The sequence below is a fragment of the Biomphalaria glabrata genome, chromosome 6 (assembly GCF_947242115.1).
Source record: "Biomphalaria glabrata chromosome 6, xgBioGlab47.1, whole genome shotgun sequence".
Classification (NCBI taxonomy): Eukaryota; Metazoa; Mollusca; class Gastropoda; family Planorbidae; genus Biomphalaria; species Biomphalaria glabrata.
In genome coordinates this window covers 37082453-37109002 of record NC_074716.1, presented here as the reverse complement: position 1 = coordinate 37109002, position 26550 = coordinate 37082453, and the positions used below count along the sequence as shown (strand labels likewise).

The window sequence follows — 26550 nt, the reverse complement described above, 5'->3', positions numbered from 1 at the left end:
ATTGTGGACTTTGTTTGATGTTCAGGACAGCTGGACTCTAGTTTAGAGTTGAAGTATAGACTTAAATCTATCATTTGGTCCATGGGATATTGTTCTATTGGTTATTAATTTATTTAGTGAATTTGCCAAAACTGCAACAGAGAATGAAAAGGGAAGCAGGGGAGAGATCTAAAAGAAATGAAGGACAACTAACACGACAACATGAAATAGACAAGAAACACATGACAGTTCACAATTTCTCACAGGGTAAACAGACAAAAGCCTAAAATGCATGACAAAAAACGAGGACTTGTTATTCTACTTAGATCTTTAGAAACGACTGTTTCTGCTAGCAACATACCCAAGACAAGATGGCTATTTGTACTTACTTACAAAATAAATGACAGTCACAATAACCATTAATGAATTTTATTTCATTTTTTTCTTCCCTAATAAATTAATCTACATAAGTGTTTGTAAGAGTGGTACTAATTTGATAAAACCAAAATTACAATGCTCGCATTTATTTTCAAGAGCGAAAGTAAAGGTACAAAAAATATTGTTAGTAGATTTTGGAGGTGAAATTGAAATCTATTTTATTAGACCTTGTTAAAGTTTCTAATTAAAAATAAGTATTTATGAATTGCACTTTAATTTTTATATCGTGAATAAGAACTTTATTGTGCATCTTTCATGCTTATAGCATGTTGCATCATGATCTAATCTCTCATATGGACCATTGGAGGAAAGGGTTACCTGGGAGAAGGCTTTCCGTACTGCCTCTAGGTCGTCTGCAAACACAACTCTGCCCAAGTAGGGATGGAACTTGAGCCCATATAATAGATATCCAAACGACTCTTGCTTTTGTCATTCAGCCACACATCGTATACCTTATACTTAAAGTACACCTTACTTAAAGTAAGAATGATGCATAAAATGTTACAAGTTAATTTGTTGCAAGTCGCTTAATGATGAAAAAAGAAACATTAGAAGTAAAAAAACAACTAAATATTTAGACACAAAAGATTGGAATATTCTTATGTTTGATTTAAATGATTCTAGAATGTGCCAATTGATGACTCCCTTCACCTTTATGTACAACCTTCCAACAGGTGCGGACTGGGCAAGAAAATCGGCCCGGGCATTACCTCAAATGGTGTACCATATTATATGTGTAAGCCTAGATCAAATTCCCTTTAAAATTTATAAAGATAGATAGTGTATCGAAAACTGGATTCATGCTTGCGTAGGATTACGTAAAAATTTTATGTATACATGTATGTGGTCTGAATATTATTTATATTGCAATGGCAACTTAATGAGTTTGAAATGACTACATTATTATTTATTTTGGAAATTGTGTGGTATTACTAAAAGACTAGAGAAAGCATAACGCTTATAGAAACAGTTACTTAACGTAAAAAGCTCTTGCTTCTGTATACATTAACATATGTTAATTGAATATATAATCCTTCTTCTTATCTTATCTTCTATCTTATACAATACAGACGTTACTTCAAAAAAAGAAGATGATTACGTCCTACGCGTCATGCATTTAGTCATGCATATTAACCAATGACTTAAATTTTGCCAAATCACTGGTTTTCCTGGCTAGCTCAGGCAACCCATTCCATGCTCTAATAGCACTAGGGAAGAAGAAGTATTTGTACAAATTTGTCCTAGCATATGGGACGAGGAATGTGCCTTTATCTTTGTGTCTTTCAGAGTATTTTATTAAATTTTGTTTTTGTATTTGAAGATTATGGTTCAGTGTTTTATGTATGATTGCTACTTTACTTTTGAGCCTTCTGTCCTGAAGGCTTTCTAAATTTAGTGATTTTACTTTACTCTAGTCAAATGTGAATATTCGTTTGTTATGAATCTCACTGCTCTATTTTGTGTCTGTTCCAGTTTTTTAATGTTTTCTTGAGTTGAGGGGTCCCAAACGGAGGATGCATATTCTATTATTGGCCTAACCAAGGTTAAATAACATTTTAGTTTTATGTTCTTATTTGATTTATAGAAATTTCTTTTAATAAATCCTAATGCTTTGTTTAATTTTTTTTTTGTAGTTTCATCAATATGTGGATTCCTTGACAGTTTTTCATTTATTATAACACATAGGTATTTTGCGTTTTTAGTCTGTGTTACTGGTTTGCGATGAATAAGATAAGTGAAATTAATTTGTTTTAGTTTTTTTGTTACTCTTAACAACTGACATTTTTCTGGATGGAAAGACATGCTCCAATTTGATTCCCATTTCTGTAATTCATCTAATTCTCTTTATAAAACATCTGTGTCTTGTGTTGTTTTTATTGTTCTATATATTATGCAATCGTCTGCAAATAATCTGACTTTTGTTCCTGAACTAATGCAATTTGGTAAATCATGTATGTAAATTAAAAATAGTAGTGGACCCAAGACTGTTCCTTGAGGTACACCTGAGTTTACTGTTATCATTGTTGATTTAGAGCCATTTATTATTACAGTTTGTTCTCTCCCTATCAGAAAATCTTTAATCCACTGATGCAGTGGACCATTAATGCCGAAATATTTTAATTTTTTAAGCAAACTATGGTGGTGAACTTTCTCAAAAGCCTTAGAAAAATCTAGTAAGATAGTATCTATTTGTTCACTATTATCTAAAACGTTTGAAAAATCATCAATTAGTCCTATTAGTTGTGTTTCACATGATCTATATTTCCTAAAGCCATGTTGGTATGGTGTGGGGACATTATGTTTGTCTAAGTGGTTTATGATGTTGCTACATATTATGTGTTCTAGGATTTTACATGTGATGCTGGTAAGTGATCCTGGTCTGTAGTTTCCTGGGTCAGATTTTTCTCCTTTTTTAAATAGTGACATTAGCTTCTTTCCAGTCCTTTGGTACTCTGCCCTGGTTAAGTGAAGCCTGAAAGAGTATTTTGAACACTGGGGCTAGCTCATTGCTTAGTTCTTTGAGTAATCTAGCTGGAATACCATCAGGTTCAGACGCTTTATCTGGTTTGGTGTTGGCTAATAGTTTTTGAATTACATTTTCTTGTACTACTATATCTTCTATGTTGTTTACTTGGTTCAAATTCAGTAATATGTCTTTGTCTCCTGGGGCTGAGAATGCTGATGCAAAGTATTTGTTTAGGATGTTTGCTTTAGTTTCATTATCATTATGTATTATGTTATGTTCATCTTTTAATGGCGCTATGCCTGTTGTTTCCATTTTCTTAGACTTAATGTATGACCATAGGTTTTTGTTGTTATCTTTAGATATTACATTGTTTATGTATTCACTCTGTAGCTGTCTGCTTACTTTTTGGGTTAAGTGTTTAATTTTTATATACTTTTTGAAAACTCTTTCTGCATTAGTTTCTTTAAATTTTCTATATAGGTTTTCCTTCTGTTTACAAAGCTTCTTTAGTCTATTATTAAAACAAGCATTTATTTATTTTGTTTGATGTGTATTTAGTTGGTATACGATTTTCTATAATGCTTTTAAGATGGTTTTTAATGAAATTCCAGAGGTCATCGACTGGTTGGTTAATGTCTTTTCCTAATAAGAATGTTTGTTGAAAGTTTAATGCAGCTTGGTGTAGTTGTGTTAGGTTACATTTATTCCAGAGTAAGATTTTTCTTTTGGGTTTTGTATTGGCTACTGCTTTTATCTGACTGTGTATTTTTATGATCTCATGGTCTGACAGACCAGTGATAATATCATAATCAACTACTAATCCAGGTCTGTTGGTTAAGAAGAGATCTAATGTGTTGTTTAATCTAGTTGGCTTTTTAATGATTTGATCTAAACTTAGTTTGTGTAAAGTTTCTATGAAAAGCTCATTTATGTCCTTAAGGTTTTGGTGTTTATCTATGGTTAGTGTTTTCCAATTTATATCAGGTAGGTTGAAATCACCCATAATCCAAAAAAACTGCATTTTTATTTCGAAAAAGATACTTCATCAGCGCATTACCCCCTGCCTTTATAATTATATAAATTGTGTATAATTGTGTCCAAATCAATTTCTTGTAAACATATTTTATGAGAAGCCATGCTTGTGTCATGGTGCTTCTCAGACTATTCTTTAAACATTTCTATGTTAAGAAGCTTATTTCACAAGCTACTTGAATACATGACAGCGTAAGCACACATTTCTAAGCCAAGCCAAATACAAGCTATGCCCCTGTTCGTAAATTGTACCTCTTAAAAATTTGATAACAAAAACTTGTACATTAATTACAAAACAAATAGGCTTTGCTCTCATTTCCTTATCACTACCACCACAATAGTCATCATTCTCTTCATGAGTCTTGTTTCTCATCCAAAGGCGATGTTTGTCCCACGCTCAGCTACATTAATAAATTCGCTACAGAAATTTTCTGCAGTATCAGAAAGAGCAAAGTAAGAGTAGTTTCTTGCTAAGTTCTTCAAAAGCTTGCGGATGAAGTCGTTTTAACCATACGTCGTTGAAAATTCTGTGATCAAGACATGCATGGTCTTCATAAAAGATGTTTGATTTGTCAAAACGTCTTTCAAGACTGGAGATACCTGTGACTATGATGACATTAAAAGTCTGAATTTCTTCAGCATCCGCTTTTTTTCATCCTCTTTTTTTTTTCACATTAACTTCAATTTCCACTTTCAACTCTTCGTCTTTTTTTATCTGCTTACCGCACATGGTCATTGGCTGTGTTTTCATCACTTCGAATTGTTTTCTGAGTGTTTTATCTTGGTCAAGTATTATATATATTTATATCTAACATAGTCCAACAGTACAGCGACAAAGTCAGAATCAAGTGGCAAAATGACGGCTTTCTGGCTATGTAGCGTGTTGCACAGATTCAGCCGATTAATATAGCAGTATCACACTACTCGGAGGCCGAGTTCACGGGGGCCCCTCCATATGCCTATAATGTGCCACTGCTCCCGTGGGGAGACCCTCACCGCCGGTATGTCCCCCATTGGGGAACGAAGCAATGGTTTTCGGACTGGTTAACAAGCCTTTTTTTTACATCCCCACCTCTTGCAGGTACACTCGCTAGAGCATACAGTGGTAGCTCACTTGGAGCAATGTTTGCTCTCGTTCTTAGCCTTTCTGCTTCCCCGGGCGGACGTTTCCACGGAGGTGCTACGCTGAGAAGACGGGAGCTGGAATCCTCCGCAGGAGTTTACCTACTTGGGATCAACAATTGCCAGCAACCTAGATTCAGACACTGAGCTGACAAAAAGAATAGGAAAGGCTTCTACAGCAATGGCAAAACACTCGAAACGCGTCTGGAAAGATGCCAAATTAACCACAGCAACCTCAATCCTAGTCTACAATGCCTGTTTTGTGAGCACTCTTTTTTATGACAGGTCAAGTATTATTTTCTATGCTAACTTGGAATCTGTCATACCTTATCAAGTACTAGGCGATATTGGTAGTGATCACATTCCAATATTACTGAGTGCTACTCTTCCTAAAATCAACACCAAGACTACCAAAGGGCCATGAAAGTGGTGCTATACTAAAGCTAATTGGGAAGAATTTGAGACAGCTGTCGACAATGCCCTTGAAAAAATCCATGTAGAGTCTAGCTCTGTCGACCTTGTATGCCGTCAAATAACAGCAGCTATCCTGAGAATGGCTAAAAAGTTTATTCCTCTAACTTATCCTTGTAAAAAATACAAGAACTTTTGGACAGCTGAAATCAACAAACTTGTTACGGCCCGGAAAAAGGCACACCAAAAGGTCCAAAAGAACCCAAACAATCCAACACTCAGGCAGAAATATAACAGACTCAGTCTACTAGTCAAAGCGTCTGTTAACAGGGAAAAAAAACGAGAACGTTGCACCAACACATATGCAAAGTTAGACCTAAGGAATAGCTCTAAGGCCTGGAGTCTTCTGAGAAATCTCGAAAATGCTGGGCGTACGAAAACAGCAACCCCATTATCTTCACCCAGTGGGGTAACCATTTCATCAATGAAGAAAATTGACACCTTGTTGAACAAATATTTTGTTAAGATGAACAGGCTGCCAAGAAGTCCCCAATGTCCAAAGCCATTGATAAAGCTCGCAAAGCTGATGAAAAAAAGACCGAAAGGAACCACAGACCGAAAGTGCTAAGGGAACGATGAACTCCCCCTTCTCGATAGGCGAGCTTAATGCTGCCATAAGGAAATGCCAGCTCAAAAACGCTCCCCGGTCGGTTGGTATCACCCCCGAAATGATCAAGCATGTAGGGGGGAAAAAAGGGCCGTGCTCTTGGCATTTGTAAATAGAACCTGGGTAGAGGGTCATCTGCCTAGGACCTGGAAACGTGCCACCATTATTCCTATACGTACCAAAAAGGGAAAAGATGCTTCCACTGCTAAGGGCTACAGGCTCATCTCACTTACATCCTGTGTGGGAAACATGGCTGAAAAATTAATAAGCGTCTTATTTGGTACCTTGAGAGTGCCCGTCTTAAAGCTCCAGAAAAGGCTGGTTTCAGGGCTGGAATATCCGCTATAGACCAAGTCAACATCTTTGTACAGAGCGTATCAGATTAATTCCAAAAAACCGAAAGCACATACGCAGTCTTCATTGACTTAAAACAGGCATATGATAAATTATGGCGGCCTGGTTTACTTCATAAGATAAGAGCTGTGGGGGAGCGGGGACGGATATATTACTGGGTTACAAGAGCGTACAATAAGAACAAGAATGTATGGAGAAGTCTCAGGGGAAATGACCCTCGAGCACGGCCTCCCCCAGGGCTCCGTCCTATCATTCGCACTTTTTACGGCCTTCATAAATGACCTACCGGCTCAGCTAAAATGCCAAAAGCTGCTATATGCTGATGATATGGTCCTTTGGAAATCCGGAAGGAGCGCAACCTCTATACAAAAAGTGTTGCAAGAAGATCTCCATACGCTCTGCTCATACACAAAAAAATGGAGGTTAGAAATAAACACCTACAAAACGGTCTATTCTCTGTTCACGCTCGGTACTGGCATTCTCGAGCAACCTTTTATAAAAGGCTGGATGAATACCTCCCAGCTAGAAAACTAGTGGATGGTTGGAAATTCAGATGCAGTCTTTTATGGATCATGCCACTAGGCTATCTGAAAAAGCTGGCCTCTCCACCAACCGACAAAACATTCAACGTTTTCATCCCCTTCCCCCTTGGTGTCGCCCAAAGACCCGAGACATACGTTTGAAACTAGTAGACCTTAATGCCACTAAGCTAAGTCGTTCATCTAACAACCTTTAAATTCTAGCACTGGAGACCATTAATGCCTTTAAGCTCAGTGCTATTTTTGCATATAGGGCCTACTGATGGGTCGGCATCGATAGATTCTGGAAGAATAGGATATGAAGCCTACATCGAACTTCTTGGCTCTTACTCAGTAAAAATCTTTGGACCATGTGGTAGTGTTTGCAGCTTTGATGCGGAGACCATGACAGTCTGTTCGTCCCGAGACATGACGTTAAACTGCGCTCCTCTTTCCTTAGCACTTTTGGAGCTCAAAAGTGCCCTACTTCTTTTCTATCATTGTGTCTGCCTCCTCTTTTCCTAAGTCTGCCTTCATTGATCATCACACTGTCTCCTTAACTTTAAATTCTCACTACGTCCTAGACCAGTCCGTTTGCCGTGGACTGCGACGGGTAAGGGGGGATAAAGAGATCCTGGTGTTTGAGTGGTGGCTATCTGAGGATAAACCACAACAACACAATACTTTGGCTCCAAGTTCCCCTAGACCTGAGACCCAGATGGCCCGCTCTGGGTCAACCGGCTGGTCATGCCGAGCTACCAGCATAGGTCGTCGACCTATGCTGGAGGGCGGTGGCTGGAGGGTCAATCAGGGAGCTGCTGTATCGGACACATGTCCGATGTAGCAGCTGACTGAGTATAGCACCTGTGTAGCCCTGGCGGGCTCATTCTGGACATCCGAATGGCCCGTCCCCTTGTTGGACTCGATGGCGGGTGGGGAGCACAGGTGCCGAATTAACCAAAATATATATGGACAAAAAAACACACACAAAACTACTTGCCCCAGACCTATGTCTGGGCAAGAAACGACGAATTGACGATAAAAAAGAGGAGGTCCCAAAAAGCTGTGCCACCTGGCCATCATTTCTGGTGGTTAGATGCACAGAGGAGGGAAAAAGCCTGACCAAGTTGAGCCCTTTTATTATCTATAAGGGACTCAAGTCAGTAGTGGGAGAGCCCAAGAGTGTGTCTAAGCTACACAAAACAATGGAACTCCTTGTAGAAGTAGACAGCAAGACACACTCTGATGGGCTTTTAAGATGCAGAAGACTCTGTGAGCTCCAAGTGGAAGTCATGCCACACAAGAGTCTGAACACCAGCAGAGGTGTAATCAGCTCTAGGGACCTACTGGAATGTTCCGAGAAGGTAATAGTGGAGGGCATTGAAGGAGTCACCCATGCCCGGCGCATTACCAGGCGCAGGGAGGGTGAGGAGGTCAAAACCGCCACTATTATCCTCACATTCGGAACTAGGACACCGCCAGAGTATGTGAAGGCAGGATACCTACGAGTTCCAGTGAGGCCCTACATACCTAACCCCATGAGGTGCTTCAAGTGCCAGGGTTAAGGACACGGCGCGGCAGTCTGCAAGAGGAACACTGTGTGTGCCAGATGTGCTGGAGAGGGTCATGAGGACAAGGGCTGCACAGCCCAGTTCAAATGCCCAAACTGTCAAGCTGGCCACTCAGCCTACTCCAAGGACTGCCCTGTGTGGAAACAGGAGGTTGCCGTGCAGGAGTACAAGGCAAGAAACGGATGTACCTTTAGCCAGGCGAAATCGGCTGTACTGGCCCTACCCAAGGGCCAATTCGGCTTGACAAAGACCTACGCCCAGGCTGTTGCTAAGAAAGGAAGATCCATAGCCACACAGACGGACACATTGACCCCACCACCCCCTCCTCCTCCCCCAACTCAGAAGAAAACACCGCCAAAGAACACACCTCTGAAGAAACAAGAAAGCCCTGTTGTCATGCTAAAGAACAGGTTCTCTGTGCTCGCTGATGAGAGCATGGAGACTGAGCAGCATGTCAAATCCAATACTCCGGGAGAACCCGGAGACATCATGTCTGACACAGGTTCTCCTCAGAGAACCCAGCCAGACACCCCAACCTCTACTGAGTTAGAGGTTGACCAACTCCCTAAGGGGAGAAATCAAAGCGGAGAGGATGCCCGAGGTGAGGAGGAGGAAATAACCTCCGCTCTAACCAGAGGGATCTCCCCTCTCCAGAGAGAAAGACTTCCCCCAAAAGGGGGTTGTCCTCCTCTCCATCCAAACCCAAGAATAAAAATACCAAGGTCACTGGAATAAAGGGAAACCCCTCTGGGGGCCTCCCAAGGCCAAATAGCTCCAAGTAGGTCATCTAGAATAAGCCATGGATTCCAGAATTGTACAGTGGAATTGTAGAGGCCTCAAGGCCAATTACGAGGAAATGCAGCTACTGATGGACTCTGAGACTCCTGTAGCTGTCTGCTTACAGGAAACATTTCTAAAAGATTGCATCAGCTTCCGAAGCTACCGTGCTTACACCAAGAATGTTGAGGATGCAGAGAGAGCATCAGGTGGAGTCTGTATCCTTGTGAAGGATAGCATCCCCCATGAGAGGGTAGAACTACAGACCACACTACAGGCCGTAGCAGCTAGGATAACCCTTCACAAGGTTATCACTTGCTGCAGCCTGTATCTACCACCAGGCGCTCCATTAAACCGAACAGACATGGAGGACCTATTGAAACAACTCCCCCGGCCTTATTTAATCCTTGGGGATTTCAATGCCCATAACACCATGTGGGGATCCAACAATACCGACACAAGAGGTCGTATGCTGGAGGATATCTTCCTCCAACATGATTTATGCATACTTAATGATGCATCACCGACCTACTTGCACCCAGGAACTGGATCATTCACATGCATTGACCTCACCGTATGCGTCCCCGGACTTCTGGACGATTTTAAATGGTCAGTTAGCAATGATCTACGGGGAAGTGATCACTTCCCAATCATCATTACTAACAATCTCCCTTCATTGGGACGACCTCAGCGGTGGAAACTGAATAAGGCCGATTGGGAACAATTCCAAAAAAGATGCTCTGAGGATATCACAGAAAATATCCTCCATGAACAGAACCCAGCTGATACCTTTGCTAGCAAGCTACTAAGTATAGCTAGGAAAGTTGTACCCCTAACCTCTGCAAATCCAAAACGGCCTAGCAAACCATGGTTTGATACAGCTTGCAAAAGTGCTATTGATGATAGGAAAAAACGACTGGCTGCATTTATAAAGAATCCTTCCCAGGAAAACCTAAAGCTATTCAGGATAGCTAGAGCAAAGGCTAGACAAACCATACGGTCAGCCAAAAGGAATTCCTGGAGAAGTTTTGTCGGCAGTCTGGATGCCAAAACTTCTGCTAGAGCGGTTTGGAAGGCAGTAAGGCGAATCAAAGGGAAAGAATCAAATGCAATAGGGCATTTGAAAAACCAAGGACGAACTGTCACGTCCCCCAGAGAAATAGCTGACTGCCTTGCATCCTCAATAGCAGAAAAATCATCCACTGCACACTACACGCCAGAGTTCCAAAAAGTCAAAACCAGGGAGGAAAGACACCCCATTGATTTCAGGTCAGAGAACAATGAAGACTACAACAAACCGTTCTCGCTTGAGGAACTGAGGGAATCGCTGGACAAGTCACATGACACAGCGCCTGGAGAAGACGAAATCCATTACCAGTTCCTCAAGCACCTTCCCGAACCCTCATTGGCAGTCCTGCTAGGGGTCTATAACTGTGTGTGGCAAACAGGCGCTTTCCCAAACAGCTGGAGGAAAGCCACAGTTATACCGATACCTAAACCGGGAAGAGACGGCTCTGACCCAGCTAACTATCGACCAATAGCACTAACAAGCTGCATCTGCAAAACCATGGAAAGAATGATTAACAGTAGGCTGGTCTGGTACCTGGAAAGGAATAAAGTGATCTCAAACTACCAGTGCGGATTCCGGCAGGGGCGGACAACAACTGACCACCTGGTAAGGCTGGAAGCTTATATTAGAAATGCATTACTCAGAACTCTAGTAGCTGTATTCTTCGATATAGAAAAGGCCTATGACACAAACTGGAAACATGGCATTCTACGTGACCTGGCGCTTATGGGGCTTAAGGGACACCTCCCCCGTTTTGTGGAGGAATTCCTGAAAGATCGAAAATTTCAGGTTCGAGTGGGCAACTCCGCTTCTGACACTCATGACCAGGAAATGGGTGTACCCCAGGGCAGCATTCTGTCAGTCACCCTGTTCAACATTAAAATAAATAGCATCATAAATGCGCTGTCCCCTGGCATAGAGTGCTCTTTGTATGTTGATGACTTTGTCATTCTTACTTATGGGAAAAACATGAACACCTTAGAAAGGAAATTACAGTTATGTTTAAACAAAATTCAGGGTTGGGCAAACTATAATGGTTTCAAATTCTCAGACTCCAAAACAGTTAGTATGCATTTTTGTAATCTAAGGGGACTCCACCCAGACCCTGAACTATTTATACACAAAAAGAAGATCCCTGTCGTGAAAACTACAAAATTTTTAGGCCTCACCTTAGATTCCAAATTTAATTTTCTCCCCCACATTAAGGAACTTAAGAAGAAATGCCAAAAGTCATTAAACATACTAAGAGTACTCAGCCATACGGACTGGGGAGCTGACAGAGATACCTTGCTGCTGCTCTATCGGAGTCTAATTCGATCCAAGCTCGACTACGGATCCATAATATATGGAGCAGCAAGGAAGTCGTACCTAAAAATACTGGAACCAATACAAAATGCTGCCCTGCGTCTCTGTCTCGGCGCGTTTCGTACATCACCTATCCCAAGTCTCCATGTGGAGGCTGGAGAACTCCCCATGGATATAAGAATGAAAAAGCTTGCAATGCAGTATATAGTCAAGCTAAAATCCAACCCCACGAACCCTGCTTTTGACTCCATATTTAACCCCACAGAGGTAGAATTATACAATCGAAGGCCTAACGTCATACAGCCGTTGGGCCTTCGAATGAGAGAACCCATCCAAAATTTAACCCCACCCATTGACCAAATCTCTAAAATAGAAACCCCTCAGAATCCTCCTTGGCTAATGAATAAACCCAAATTAAATTTATCCCTCCTTAATTTCAAAAAAGAAAATACAGACCCAAGCATACTACAAGTCCACTTTAAGGAACTGCAGGAGAGCTACGGAGATTGTGGCACCATCTACACAGACGGATCCAAAATGGAGGGAAAGGTCGCGTGTGCCTGCTCCTTTCGGAACAAAACAATCTCCCGTAGACTCCCCGATGGCTGCTCCATCTTTACGGCCGAATTGCACGCAATATTGCTTGCACTTATGGCCGTAAAAGCATCAGAAAGGAGGAAATTTATAATCTGCTCCGACTCCAAATCTGCATTGCAAGCTTTGGGGCGGATGAAGACTGACATCCCATTGGTACATAAGAGCCTGAAGCTGTTGGACCTAATAACAGCCGACCGTAGGGATGTCACCTTCATCTGGGTCCCCTCCCATGTTGGCATTGAGGGAAACGAAGCCGCAGACAGAGAAGCAAAGAGAGCCCTAAATCATGCGGTGTCAGGAACCCAAATCCCCTACTCAGACCTGAGACAAAGTATTGCCTCTGCCACCTATCGAGAGTGGCAGAACCGATGGGAGGCTGAGACTCACAGTAAACTCAGGCAGATTGTGGCGGATGTCAGGTGGCGGCCCACATCTAAGGGTCTGACAAGGCGTGGTAGCACAACCATGTCCAGACTTAGGATTGGCCACACCTACATCACGCACTCTTTTGTACTGAAGAGAGAGGAGCCCCCACTTTGCGAGTACTGTGACTCTCGCCTCACCGTGGAACATATCCTCGTTGATTGCCCCAGATACCAGGATGTCAGGGCGAAACATTTTAGAGCCACTAATCTAAAAACACTGTTTGATAATGTCGACCCTGGGAAGGTACTGGGCTTTATTCGGGAAGTGGGGCTATCTACGAAGATCTGATTTCTGAATTTGTGAACATGCACTATTTACATTAGATTTTTACCAAATATTTAAATTTTTACTACCTTTACTATTTTAACTGTGAATAGACCTTAATTTTAATTATATTACTGTATAGAATCTGGCCCTTGTTGTTTAGAGAGAGAGTAGTCCTTAAGGGACTGCAGGCACGACATGGCCTAAATTGTGCCGATGTGCCTCAAATCAACAAACAAACAAACATGACAGTCTGTGAAGCCTTAAAGGTCATTGACTCTCAACTCGGCGAGAGATATTTGAGGGCAATACTGATTGTTGTGGTCACTGACTAAAAATCTGTACTACTGCTTTGCAAAGCCCTGGACCATGGTCCCCCAATATCGACACTGTCAACATGACTTCACACAATATAAAGGAGCGCTATGGCACCCCTGTAATAATGTAGTGGGTACCAAGTCACAGAGGTGTGACTGGCAACAGTATTGCAGACTCCTTGGCCCACCAGGGAGGGCAAATTTCACCCACTGAACAGGCTGTAAGTTATTATCATGCTCTGGCTATAATTAAAAAAAAACAGAAATTGTAAAGTGGCTTGAGCGCTAGGACAAGTCCTAAAAAGCCCGTGGAGTCTGGGAGCGCATGAGGCGGCCTGACCGCACTTGCCCGTGGTGGAGACTTCCAGGCCTGAGCAAGCAATTATAGCACAGTGCAGGACAGGACACTGTCCTGTTTGCTCATATTTCTCACGGCTATGGCAAAATTTCGATTCACGGTGCCCCCGCTGCGGGAAAGAAGAGGAAACAGTGCCTCATATTCTGTTTGACTGCCCCAGACTTGCTGATCTCCGCCTCGACAGGTCTGGGAAACCAAAAATTCTCGACATGTATTGTGACGTGTATGCACTACGCAAGACAGCAGGGTTTCTGTCCAGGGCTTTTGCAAGAGATGATTTAAGCCTCTCAAGCCCTCACTCAAATGGAGTTTGATGATGATGATGATGATTTTCTCAGCAATTGTCCTAATAATAGTAATAATATTTTACTTTGCGTGTAAGTTATTACAATACATTAATTCCAATTATTGAAATAGATTTAAAATTGGATTTGATGGAGCTTGCTTTGGAATACTAACACTACGATTAAGTCTATTAGTGCAAAGTGCGCCAATGTGTCCATGTTGCACCCCATAACCTCAAGATTTTGCATCACCTGATGTTTCTTTCTAAAGCCATAATGAATATTATTAACTGCGATATTAAATGTCTGAACATTTCGTCATGACAAAAATGTTTTCCATATGAGTTCGGGTAAATATCTTTCCCAAATTATTGAACCAAGCGAAGCTCGTCATCTGGTACTTAGTTTTAATTTTCATTTCTAATGACTGTTAGGGTTACATTTTGTAATTTTGAGTTGGCTGAGAGATATATAGATTCATTTTGTGCATATTTAGTAAGTATTAAAATACTATTATCTAAAACTAAAGTTTTATTCTAAATTTAAGATTTTCAATGTTAAGTAATAGTAGATCTAGTAGTTTAGACGAAGTAGATTCTAGATCTGGAAGGTCTATCAGTATCAGATACAGTTTTATATGATTCTTTGAAACATTTGTGCTCTTGGAACTATATAATTTTTTCCCTGAGGTATGAGGATAATGTGCCATGTGTATAGAACTAACAAATAAGCTTGTGGTCTTCTATACAACAAATCTTATATACTAGTAGACCGGCGGCGTAGCATGCGACGCTATTTTGCAGGGCCGGCCTTAGGCCACTGCAACTTATGCGACCGCAGATGGCCAGCACTTTCATAGGACTTGAGGTCAACAATTCTCAAAGATAGATTGAAACATTTGGTAATTCTTGCTATTGAGCGTGATCTATGTTGGAAAAAGAATTATTATGATATACTGAAAGACTTAGCTACTCGCAAGGCTCGTAAAGTCATTCTGTACGGAGTAAAGAATGAAGAAAATGCGTAGAAGAAATTATTTTGTAATACAAACTCTTTAATTTCACTTATTATCCGCTTCCCTACCCGTTTCCCTACCCAAACTTTGCCCGCAAAATCCGTTTCGCATAGGGCCCCACAATGGTAAAGTCCGGCTCTGCTATTTAGTGACGGGTGAATATACATAGTAGATTACTTGTTCACTTTCCATGACGTCTTGGTCACAATGTTTAAGTCCGGCGCAGCTATTTAGTGTTTGTAAAATGTTTTACATGTTTCGGATGTTCCTTCAGAGTTGAAGATAGTTTACTTCCTAGTCCAAACCTACCGCAAGACAAAGGGGGATGGCAGTGGCGTAACTAAGGGGGGGGGGGGGATGGGGGGGGGGGAGAATTTTAAAATCCCCCCGGGCCCCCACCTAGGGGGGGCCCCCAAATGGGTGTCCGAAATAAATTTGTAAGTACATAAATTAATATATTTGATTGACAAATAGTGTCAACAAGTGTCTTTTTTTTTTAACATTTATGGATTAAATTAATCACAAAGACTAAACCTAGATCTAGGTCTATCACTTTGTTGACATTTAAAAATATTTTTTTCCCACAGAGATCAAATTATTTTTTAAAGTTAATTTTACATTTTAAACTTTGTTGCCACGAATAAAACTGCATGATATACAGCGAATTCCGGTTATCTTGTTACCTTTACTAATAATAGATCTAAATGGCGAGTATTTTATGGCTACACTAATTAACCTTGAAGCAAAATTTACAGAATCGAGTATAACAGATCTAAAAGTTATTCTTAATAATGCGAAAATAGTCCATTATTCAGGTTTGGCGTCTATAATTTCAGAATTAAACTTCACACTCGAGTTATTACCCCTCTATTCATCTTTCCTCATTCCAATGGAAACTCCTTTTTTATTTCCATCTAATCATTTTGCTTTCGCACAAAACATAAACAACAAACAATGACGTAATATCATATAATATTAGCACATCCTTCCTTTTGAAGTTATTATCACACCCTTCCTTTTAAAGTTCTTAAGAGTGATATCTACTAGCATGGCCGGCCCTATCATTTGCGGGGCCCTATGCGAAACGGATCGCGCGGGGCTTAGTCTGGGTAGGGATAAGCATAATGTCAAAATTATTTTTTTTTATTTTGAAAATATGCCTACTTTCGTCTTTGCAATAAATTTTTATCAAATGAAAGCTCACAATGCCATTTTTTATTTATTGGCACCCCAAAATGTCAATGTGGTCTATTCTTCAGGTGATCTGAATAAATTCAAAAAAAGTTCGACTTTATCGCATATTTTGCCTTTTCATGAGATTTCCTGGAGGCCCTGGAAAATCAGGAGGTCGCGAAAACAATCTTAATTTATTTACGTTATAATGGTTTAATTTAGTACTTAGAATTAGCGCGGGGCCTATGAAAGCGCGGGTCCCACTGCGACCGCATAGGCTGCAGAGGCCTAAGGCCGGTTCTGTCTACTAGGAACTTTAACTATTCGTCCACTTCTGGTTGTCTTGACTGGCACAACAAGTTCTCTAGACATTGGTCTATAACTGTCTGTTTCGTTTGTTCCAACAGTTTGCAGTTCATTGTCTCCATCGGTATCATAGTACCCAGAGATGTCTTCATCGAAACTCTTATTCAAAAAGCGTTGATTTCTTCTGTATGTTTTTCCATCGTTTGTCTCTATGATGTAAGATCTGGGTGCTGAATGTTTTTTTTTATGACAACTACTTTCTGCCATGTTTGACCTAGACGAACTCTCCGACAGAATAATATTTAGGTAGTCTAGCTTTTGCATCGTATTTCACTTTGCTATTCATCTGTCGTTCGTTGAGTAATGTCTCTGCATTTTCAGCTACCGATGGTTTCAATAGTTTGGGATCAGTTGGAATGATTCCCTGAGTCTTCTACTCGTCAGCAGTTGTGATGGTGAATACGGCAGTCCACTTATCGGAGTATTTCTATACTCGAGCATAACGAGATATGGATCTTTCCCACTTTTGTATGCTCTGAATATTTTTGCTTTCGCACAAAACATAAACAACCAACAAGGACGTAATACCATATAATATTAGCACAGAATCTTCTTCATGCAGTGGAAAATTAAGAATTTTTTGCCTATCTTGAATTTTGGTCAAAGCTCCAGCGCCCAATTTATAAAGTTCAGAAGAAACTACAAAAGTCTGGACTGCATATACGGGAAGCTGCTAAAGAAATTAGTACCCTTTCATGCTTTCTGCAAAATGATGAGAAACTGACAAAAACCCAATCCATCGAAAAAGCAAAAGAAAGTAGTGAATACTATGGATTCCCTGTAATCAGAACAAACAGAAGAAAGAAAAGACTTGATGGGAAGTTGAGTTCTAATGTAGGACTGTCAATAGAACTGCAATTCAAACGTGTTGCGACAGAAGTGCTGGACAGATTTCATATGGAGATGAAGGGCAGATTCCAAAGGCTGGAAAGAAAATGGATATCTTTGGGGTTCTTCTTGAACCAAGACACCTGTTAGATGAAGACACGCTTATGACAAACTGTGCTACTTTTCCTGTTTGTATGATGAAATAAATGGATAATAGCTTTTTCAATGATGTCATTGATGCACGAGCACTTTTCATCAACAAACCAGTAATACAATCACCAATAGACATATTTAGGAAAAAGGCTTCATATGGCAATTACGTGTGCTCAAACTTTGCAACCTTCTCCGAATACCGCTAACTCAGGCCACTTCCATTACGTCTTGTGAGAGATCATTCTCAAAGTTCATCAAAAAGTATCTCAGGAGCACAATGACGCAAGAAAGGCTTATCATGGCTTTATTGTCAGTGAAGTCACAAATACTAGAAAGTATCGATGTAGATGTTGTTATAGATTTCTTTGCTGCACAGAATGCACGACGTGAAGCGATATCAATTAAGAGTTGTCACTTTTGCATTATTTAACTAATAAACAACGGCAATATTCATTAAAAGAGTCTTCATGATAATTTTTTTTGTTAAGTTTACTGATATACTGAACCAATTTGATTTTGGGCTTATATATATTTGCGTACATTATCTCATGTCATATGTCGAATGTCAAAATACAAGGGGCCCCCAAAGAGGTCAATCCCCCCGGGCCCCCATATCCCTAGTTACGCCCCTGGGGGATGGGAGCGGGCAGGGTTTGATAAATCCAAACGACAGTTCAGCGCGCAAAGCGCACGACCAGGCAGTCATCCGTAGTGACTAGTGAATACTACTTGTTCTCCACCCCTCTTGTTTTTTCGTGGGGGGTAACTCTAACCGCAGAAATAAAAGAGTGATCTTTCCCTTACTCCTTCTTCTTCTTCTCGTCCAAACTTTTGAGCCATGAAGAGAATTATATATATATATATTTCTAAAAGCCCTCGCTAACTCATCACCAAGATCCGTTTTAGTTTGAATTTAGGCCATCTCATTCTTTTGAACCTTGCAGCAAAATTGTGACATATTTAGCTGTTCCAGGAGAAGAATTGGAAAGAGAGAAAGCAATAACCTTGAAACTTGAATAATTTGGTCTGCATATGCTCTCTCATAACCAAAGAAATATTCATGCTGGTCTACAAAGCTTATATCAACTCTTATCTGTTTGATACAAATTTTGTACACATTAGTTCTTCCACATCCTATTTTCTGATCAAGTTGAAGCTTCGTAAAAAAAATTTGTCTATGCCACCACGTGATTCAATAGATAAAGCAACCAATTATTCAATTAATTAATTTTGTTTTTTAAAGAATATAAATCTTACAGTATTGAGATATATTGAAATAATTGTGCAGTTTTTTCACTAATATTACCTTTGATTTAAAAAAAGCAATTTTTTTATATTTTGCTTGTTTATTTGTAAGTTTCATTAACGCACTACTTTTGCAATGTTTGTTTCTCAAGTTTGCGACACTGTATTGAAACTAAATTGCAGCAAGACTAAGTCGGAAATTTGTTTCTTTTTTTGAAAATTTAAAATTGTTAATGAGACATTGAAGCAGTAATTTATTATTTCACAGCTCTGCAATGATGATAAAGTCACAGCTACTAGTGATGTGTGGGGGTTAGGCTGTATTCTGTATGAGCTGGTTACAGGTCATCCTATTTGGCACCTACATCGACATATAACCTCAGAGGAACTGAAGAAAATAGTTAGTATATATTTTTTACTGGAGATTTTTTTTCATTAAAAATATATACTGTCAGTTCTGCAATTGACTCATTTTTGTTTTATTGGATGAAAATAAAATTACCTAACTCTTCACTATAATACCTCAAAGCTTTAATAACCAAATCGTATAATACAGTGTTAAATATTCATATTTTTCTTTCAGTCGAATTGGGAGATTGAGTGATGAGTCATTCGGCAAGGAAGTTTTTAAATATATGATAAAGATTCATTTCAGAGTAGATGTTGAACAGATTATTTAATATAATCAATGAAAATAAATTCTTTTAGAGACTAAGATTCATAAGCAGGCCTGTTCATATTTGATAATGAACTATTTTTAATTCTATACACTTATGGTGGTTTTGAAATTCATACTCTTTGTTTAGATGAAGTACAAGTACTCAACACTATCAACGGAGCCTGAATACAACTTGATCTATCTCTATCCTAAGATGAGCCCACTTTTGTCTGCTTGTTGGCAGGTAAGTTAACTCAAAATAAGTCACATTATCTTTGTTTTAAATACAATTTTTACAGACAAGATTAACATTAATAGAGCACTGCTTTTTATTTACAGGTTGACCCCAACAAAAGAATTAGCATAATTGATCTGCAAGTGCAGTTAATTGAAGTATTTTTATCCAGCAACCCTAGACATCCCACATAAGACTTACTTTGGTACACTCCTGTAAATAGCATTTGACTTTCTACCTTGTAGGTTATGTGATTGCTATGTCTAACCTGTAAAACAAAGTATGTTTGATAGGAAGAAAAAATTTAGATCCTTTTTATTTTTTGAAAAAGGCTTAAATGATTTTCAAATCTTAGCTTACTGGCTGGTCACACACCATCCAACCTTGAGGTCGGCCATAATTTTAGTTTAAAATATTGTTAATTACGTGTGGCTTTAAATCTCCATAGAGTGTGTTTTATGACTAAAATTGTTCCAACTGAGGGAAATAATCTGTCACACTGCACTAGACTCAAACCTTTCTTTGTCAACATGAAAAGTTGAATCTCTAGGTCTAAAGGAATAGTTACTCTCTATCTTAGGAAGGTTCTTATAGTATATGCACCAAAAGTAAAAGTCACCCGCACAGCTCTTCCCAATGAAAAGATGAACCACAAAGTTAACCCAATAAGCTTACAAATTTTAAATTTTTTTCTTTTCAAAAATAAATAAATCGATGGAAAGAAATGTATGTAAGAGAAGCTCTTATTTAATTAAAAAAAATGCTAATATTTTGGTCGAAAAAATATATTTATTTAAATATTCATATCATTTAAAAAAAAAACCTTGGTAAAGAATGCTTAAAAAGCTACCAATACTTATGAATTGCTAAATGAGAAATTTATTTTTGTAAATTGTCACTATGTTGGCATCCTTCAATTCCTGGGGGACCATTCCTTGCTCCCAACACAAGCTAAACAGTTCATGGAATGGATTGATTAGGGCGCGCTTTCCAGTCTGAAAGGCTCCGATTGTAACTGTTAAGGAAGCATTTCACTTCTTAGCATTGTTGGAAAGGCTTATGCTACTGAAATGGATGCAGAATGAATTTATTCAGAATGGCAGTGTTGCTTTAGGGCTGGTAAATCCACAACAGATATGATTTTCTCCCTGCGGCAGCTACAGGAGAACAGCAGAGAACAAAAGCAGTTCCTCTTTATAGCTTTTATTGACTTGACCAAGGCGTTTGACCTTGTCAGCAGAAGAGAATTGGCTGTCCAAACAAGCTACTGAAAGCTATCAGCGTTTCTCATGAAAATATGCTGGGCACTGTACAGTTTGACAGTTCCGCCTCTAGGCCATTCTCCATCAAGAGCGGAGTAAAACAAGAATGTTGTTCAAACAAGGATGTTGTTAGTGTTAAAAAAGGAGGGGATTCGTTGGTCCTAATAAACAATACCACTGGGACCGATCAATGGGCATAGCCGGTGTATAATGCTAGTCGGAATATAAATCCCAAATTTAAAATAATTTTCTTTCCTACATGTATAGCTTTACTGCTCCGTCTTTTATGTTTGAATATACATTCAAGAAACTCTTCTTTAGAATGCTAGGACAATGTCTTAACCCTGTAACCTAGAGGCTTTTGCAACGTTTGTTGTAGATGAAGCAAAGAATTTTCCCGCTAGGGTCATAACTTACCAAAGTTCTGGTTAACTGTTTCTACAAGAACTTCAAAATAAAGACTAAGACTAAGACTTCTTTATTGATCCTTACGGAAATTTGTTGTGATTACAAGGATTCTTTTCTCATATAAAGACAACACAACAGAAAAATACACATAAATACAATAAAGAGTTCATTCAGCGACTACACACAGGTATCTGAACGTAACCGTTTGAGAAGTTGCTCTGCAAATATTTTCTTTCAAACCAATACTGACAGTTACCAACTAGTTTCATGCAAAAGCTGCAATGTAAATCGACTCATAGATTGAGTAACGATTTTTCTAGACTGGAAAAGACACTTTCTATTAAAATTGCCAAGTACAATAGCATTTAACTCGAGAACATAAGAGCAACTCTTCAGATTGCTACTTGTTTCCAAATTCCCTTTTTCCAACATTACAAAAACTGTTTCCTAATAGAATTCGTGAAACTATCGATTCTCATGATTCTCTAGTAAATCATTTAACCGAGAAAAGCTCGGTCACTATGTACTGTCCCTAAAAGTTTTAAAAGAATCTCATAACACATTGCCTATTGTAAAAAAAAAGTCTTTGTTTTACGTATATTAATATTAAAGCATAAATAAAATGTTTGGCTTCTTTTTTTACAATTCACCTAAATAAAACATCTTAATGGATAGAGATTTAAAATGCAGACATTGAGTGGATTCTTTTGTGTGTGTGTGTTGTTTTATTTGAGTTCATGGCAGTCATCTGTCAAAATGTAAGCCCTTTCACTTTTATAGTTTAACACCAATTTTCAAAGACATGCGACTTGTGCATAGGAGTTGAATGCTAATGTTAATGTATTTTTAAAGTGTTTTATTAGCAATGTCCCTGAGGATTTCAAACTCTGGAGGTGACCCAGACTTAGCTATGTGCAGACACCAAGGAGCATGAAATGGTGAGGGATGTCAAAATCCCAGTCTTCACCGAGATTCTGAACCCCAGGTTTGGAACTCAAGCGTTTAACCGCTCTCCCACTTTCGAGTAGCCTATGTATTAAAACTAGAGATAATAACCGAAAGAACCAAGCTAGAAATAAACCCGAACTTAAAAACTGCTCGATACGAACCGAACGAACTGTTCTTAACCTTATTGATGCAACATCGTACATCTCTCAAATACTGTTGTAGATCTGGTGGTGACATGAAATTGTGTGGGTATAATTAGCTGACACACATTTACATAGGCCAGTGCTAGACGAGCAGTGTGAAGAAAGGCGACGCTTCAAGACAAATCTGTTGTGAACACTACAAAGCCCTGTCACGTTGGATATGGTCATGCAATCACCCAGAAAAACGAGATGTTCCGTCAGGTTCGAGAAGGTCTTTGGGATTTTGTAGAAGTAGTAAAGGTGCCAGAGTCAAGAGTTGCAAATAGTTTGTGTTACATTTTTACCTAAAGTTTCAAGATCTTTTCAAGTCTAGAAAACTCGTTACTAAAGTTTTACCTAAAGTTTCAAAATTCATAGAACCGTACCGGTACGGTACTACTAAGTTTTGAACTAATTTCATAAACTCGAACCGAACCTGAACCCGAACTTTAAATATGACTGCACCCATACTATATTCGTTGTGGAAACCGAACTCGAACTGAAATCGAACAGGACACGAACTTTATGAAATTCGATTCCCATCGCTAGTACCTTTTGAACCCGAGATCTCGGTCTGCATGTAAAAAGACTAAGCCTCTTTGTTCTCAAGTCTGTAATTTAAAAATCTGGCGATCTGTGGGTATCACAAAAAATTACAATCAAAATTGCCATCTACAGGGCAGATGATGTAAAGGTCATCTATAACTGTTGCCAACGGTTGATGAACGGCGCCTGTCGGCGCCGATTCCCTACTGGACTTCATCGAAGGTTGCCAAAGGTTAAAATGTTGTCACGTGGCCAGCACAATGACCAACCACTTTTACTTTTCCTAACTAATTTCAGGTATCCATTAGAGTTTAGTTGACTCAGGAAAGTCCAATAAATTTTGAAATTCAAAATCCCAATCTTCATTGAGATTCGAACATAATAACCTTCGGTTCGGAGGCCAAGCATTTTACCAGTTATACATGGAGTGAAGATGAATTGGAATGATAAAATCAAGGCTATTTCTAAGTCCTTAGTTGGCTTAATATCCAGTTACTGGGAGAGAGAGGGACACGAACGGAAATAATTTTGTATTTGTTAAAGTCTGAGAAACACGGAAGACTGAAATATATGTTTTGAAACAAAAAGGTTTGAGTATATTTGCGAATGACATCACAAAAAGATATCGCACTATGTATCAAGTATTCTATGTAGCCTACACCACTGAAGTGAGTTTTTATGTCGCTCCTAAACTTCCTATGTAATGTTCTAGTGGATATTTGATATTTTGGAATATACATGTTGTAAGCTCTTGATGTAATGTTTTGTTGGCTAATGCACTCAGGGCCGGATGTAAGTATGGTGCTATCCCTTAGGTCTCATCTTGCACAAATGTTGGTCCAACGTTTTCGTTTTTCTCTGTTAACTGACGTTTTGACTAGTAGGCTGAGTCTGTTATATTTCTGCCTGAGTGTTGGATTGTTTGGGTTCTTTTGGACCTTTTGGTATGCCCTTTTCCGAGCCATAACAAGTTTGTTGATTTCAGCCGTCCAAAAGTTTCTGAATTTTTTACAAGGATAAGTTAGAGGAATAAACTTTTTAGCCATGCCCAGGATAGCTGTTGTTATTTGACGGCATACAAGGTCGACAGAGCTAGACTCTACATGGATTTTTTCAAGGGCATTGTCGACAGCTGTCTCAAATTCTTCCCAATTAGCTTTAGTATAGCACCACTTTCATGGCCCTTTGGTAGTCTTGGTGTTGATTTTAGGAAGAGTAGCACTCAGTAATATTGGAATGTGATCACTACCAATATCGCCTAGTACTTGATAAGGTATGACAGATTCCAAGTTAGCATAGAAAATAATACTTGACCTGTCATAAAAAAGAGTGCTCACAAAACAGGCATTGTAGACTAGGATTGAGGTTGCTGTGGTTAATTTGGCATCTTTCCAGACGCGTTTCGAGTGTTTTGCCATTGCTGTAGAAGCCTTTCCTATTCTTTTTGTCAGCTCAGTGTCTGAATCTAGGTTGCTGGCAATTGTTGATCCCAAGTAGGTAAACTCCTGCGGAGGATTCCAGCTCCCGTCTTCTCAGCGTAGCACCTCCGTGGAAACGTCCGCCCGGGGAAGCAGAAAGGCTAAGAACGAGAGCAAACATTGCTCCAAGTGAGCTACCACTGTATGCTCTAGCGAGTGTACCTGCAAGAGGTGGGGATGTAAAAAAAAGGCTTGTTAACCAGTCCGAAAACCATTGCTTCGTTCCCCAATGGGGGACATACCGGCGGTGAGGGTCTCCCCACGGGAGCAGTGGCACATTATAGGCATATGGAGGGGCCCCCGTGAACTCGGCCTCCGAGTAGTGTGATACTGCTATATTAATCGGCTGAATCTGTGCAACACGCTACATAGCCAGAAAGCCGTCATTTTGCCACTTGATTCTGACTTTGTCGCTGTACTGTTGGACTATGTTAGATATAAATATATTTTGGGTAGAAAGTTTTATTTTTAAAGTTGCTTTTGAAAAGTGCTTTTTTCCCACTTCGGTGTCATCCCCTGGTGTGAATCATCCGGTGCGGTTCGCAACCCCCTAAGGCGGCACTGCATACACCCCATAACACTGCTAAAATAAAGAAAAATAGCTAATTTTTAAATTAAATATAATTAATCGTTGTATAATACTATAAATATAGATTTAAAAAAAAACATTTTTAAAAAGCGTAGTTGTAACATTAAGAACCTTTGGTTTATTTATTTATTTTTAAACTGATTTGGAAAAAATAACATTAGATAAAACTATACAATCCTTTTGTTGACTAAAGTTTACTTGGATTGAAACATTTTCATTTTCATAGTATATTTTTGAATTAAGATGATCTTTCTCTGGGCCTAAAAAAAAAAAAAAAAAGTTTAATTAGGAAAAGAAAACAAGCGAACATTTTTCAAAATATTAACAATTAAATTTTTATTTTTTTTACAAATATTTACTTTGAATACAAATCAAATTGATAAAAATCACCAAGTAGGACGGACATAATTCTTAAGATCATTTTAAATTGGAAGTGGAATATTGTGGAGATAAAGTGTCAAGAGTTTTTACAAGTTTAAGTCCTACAACCAGCGCTAGAGTAAGTCTTGTTACACTTTATCTGGGCCACAAGATATTGAAGGACATTTTTTTACATTTTTTACATGTAATTTAATATGATAAAACTATTTTTAAATTTAATTTTCTAAACTCCATAATAAAATTCGGGGATAAAATAACATACGTTGCTTTTAGAGAAATTCAATGACTATTTCCTTCAATGATACTCATAGTGCTTTCACTGAACGTCTCCAGTTTCAAACTAACTATAGAACATATTTTGGAGAGGCATTTTTTTTCACATGTCGAAGTAGAAATTGACTGTGCGTTGGAAAGTTGGAAGAATCAGTCACTTTCCATTCAGGTCGCTTTTTTTTTCCTTGGCTCAGATCATTGCCACTTCGCTGTTTGTTTTGCAACCACTTCTTTCCACAAGGTGAGGACTAGTGCTATATCTTTCCAAACATTTTTCCCTATGTATACCACTTTAGGATCCTTCTGTTGGGGGCAGAGGAGGTGGTGACCAATTTTCTTTGTGCCTGTCGCAATTTGCCCATAAAGAATGACTTCCTTCATCCTCCTTATGCAGACTGCATCGCCTGATGGCAGTGAATGAAAGAGGAAACGTATCAACAAGTATCTAATGTCCCATATGCTAGGACAACTTTGTACAAATACTCCTTCTTCCCTAATGCTATTAGAGCATGGAATGGGTTGCCTGAGCTAGCCAGGAAAACCAGTGACTTGGCAGAATTTAAGTCATTGGTTAATATGCATGACTAAATGCATGACGCGTAGGACGTAATCATCTTCTTTTTTGAAGTAACGTCTGTATTATATAAGATAAGATAATGTCAGTGTTGCTTATTTTATGTTTCCATGTAATTTACAAAATACGCTGGAGAGGGTGTTAAACGAGTTTATTTTATACTCTTGTTTCACATATGTAGATCCCCTTTGATTGCTGTTCAGTAGGGCAGACCTCCATCAATAGCACTGTTTCTAGAGACCTAAAGGGATACTATTGCTTTACCAGCAGCCATCTTGTG

General features: G+C 39.2%; 2 protein-coding genes across 10 annotated transcripts in view; one reads left to right on the top strand and one right to left on the bottom strand.

Moving 5' to 3' along the window:
* The window catches only part of LOC106072180 (uncharacterized), an 84958-nt gene extending 62983 nt beyond the window's left edge, over positions 1-21975 (top strand). For all 6 annotated transcript variants that reach the window (XM_056033720.1, XM_056033718.1, XM_056033722.1 and 3 more), the window contains exons 11-13: positions 19005-19136; positions 19543-19638; positions 19734-21975. In XM_056033720.1, the coding sequence (XP_055889695.1) occupies positions 19005-19136; positions 19543-19638; positions 19734-19823 (318 nt within the window). In that variant the 3' untranslated portion in view covers positions 19824-21975. The remainder of the gene's footprint in view (positions 1-19004; positions 19137-19542; positions 19639-19733) is intronic.
* A 3162-nt stretch (positions 21976-25137) lies between these two features.
* Positions 25138-26550, bottom strand: part of LOC106059155 (uncharacterized) — a 38228-nt gene continuing 36815 nt past the window's right edge. For all 4 annotated transcript variants that reach the window (XM_056033741.1, XM_056033740.1, XM_056033739.1 and 1 more), the window contains exon 7: positions 25138-25302. In XM_056033741.1, the coding sequence (XP_055889716.1) occupies positions 25175-25302 (128 nt within the window). In that variant the 3' untranslated portion in view covers positions 25138-25174. The remainder of the gene's footprint in view (positions 25303-26550) is intronic.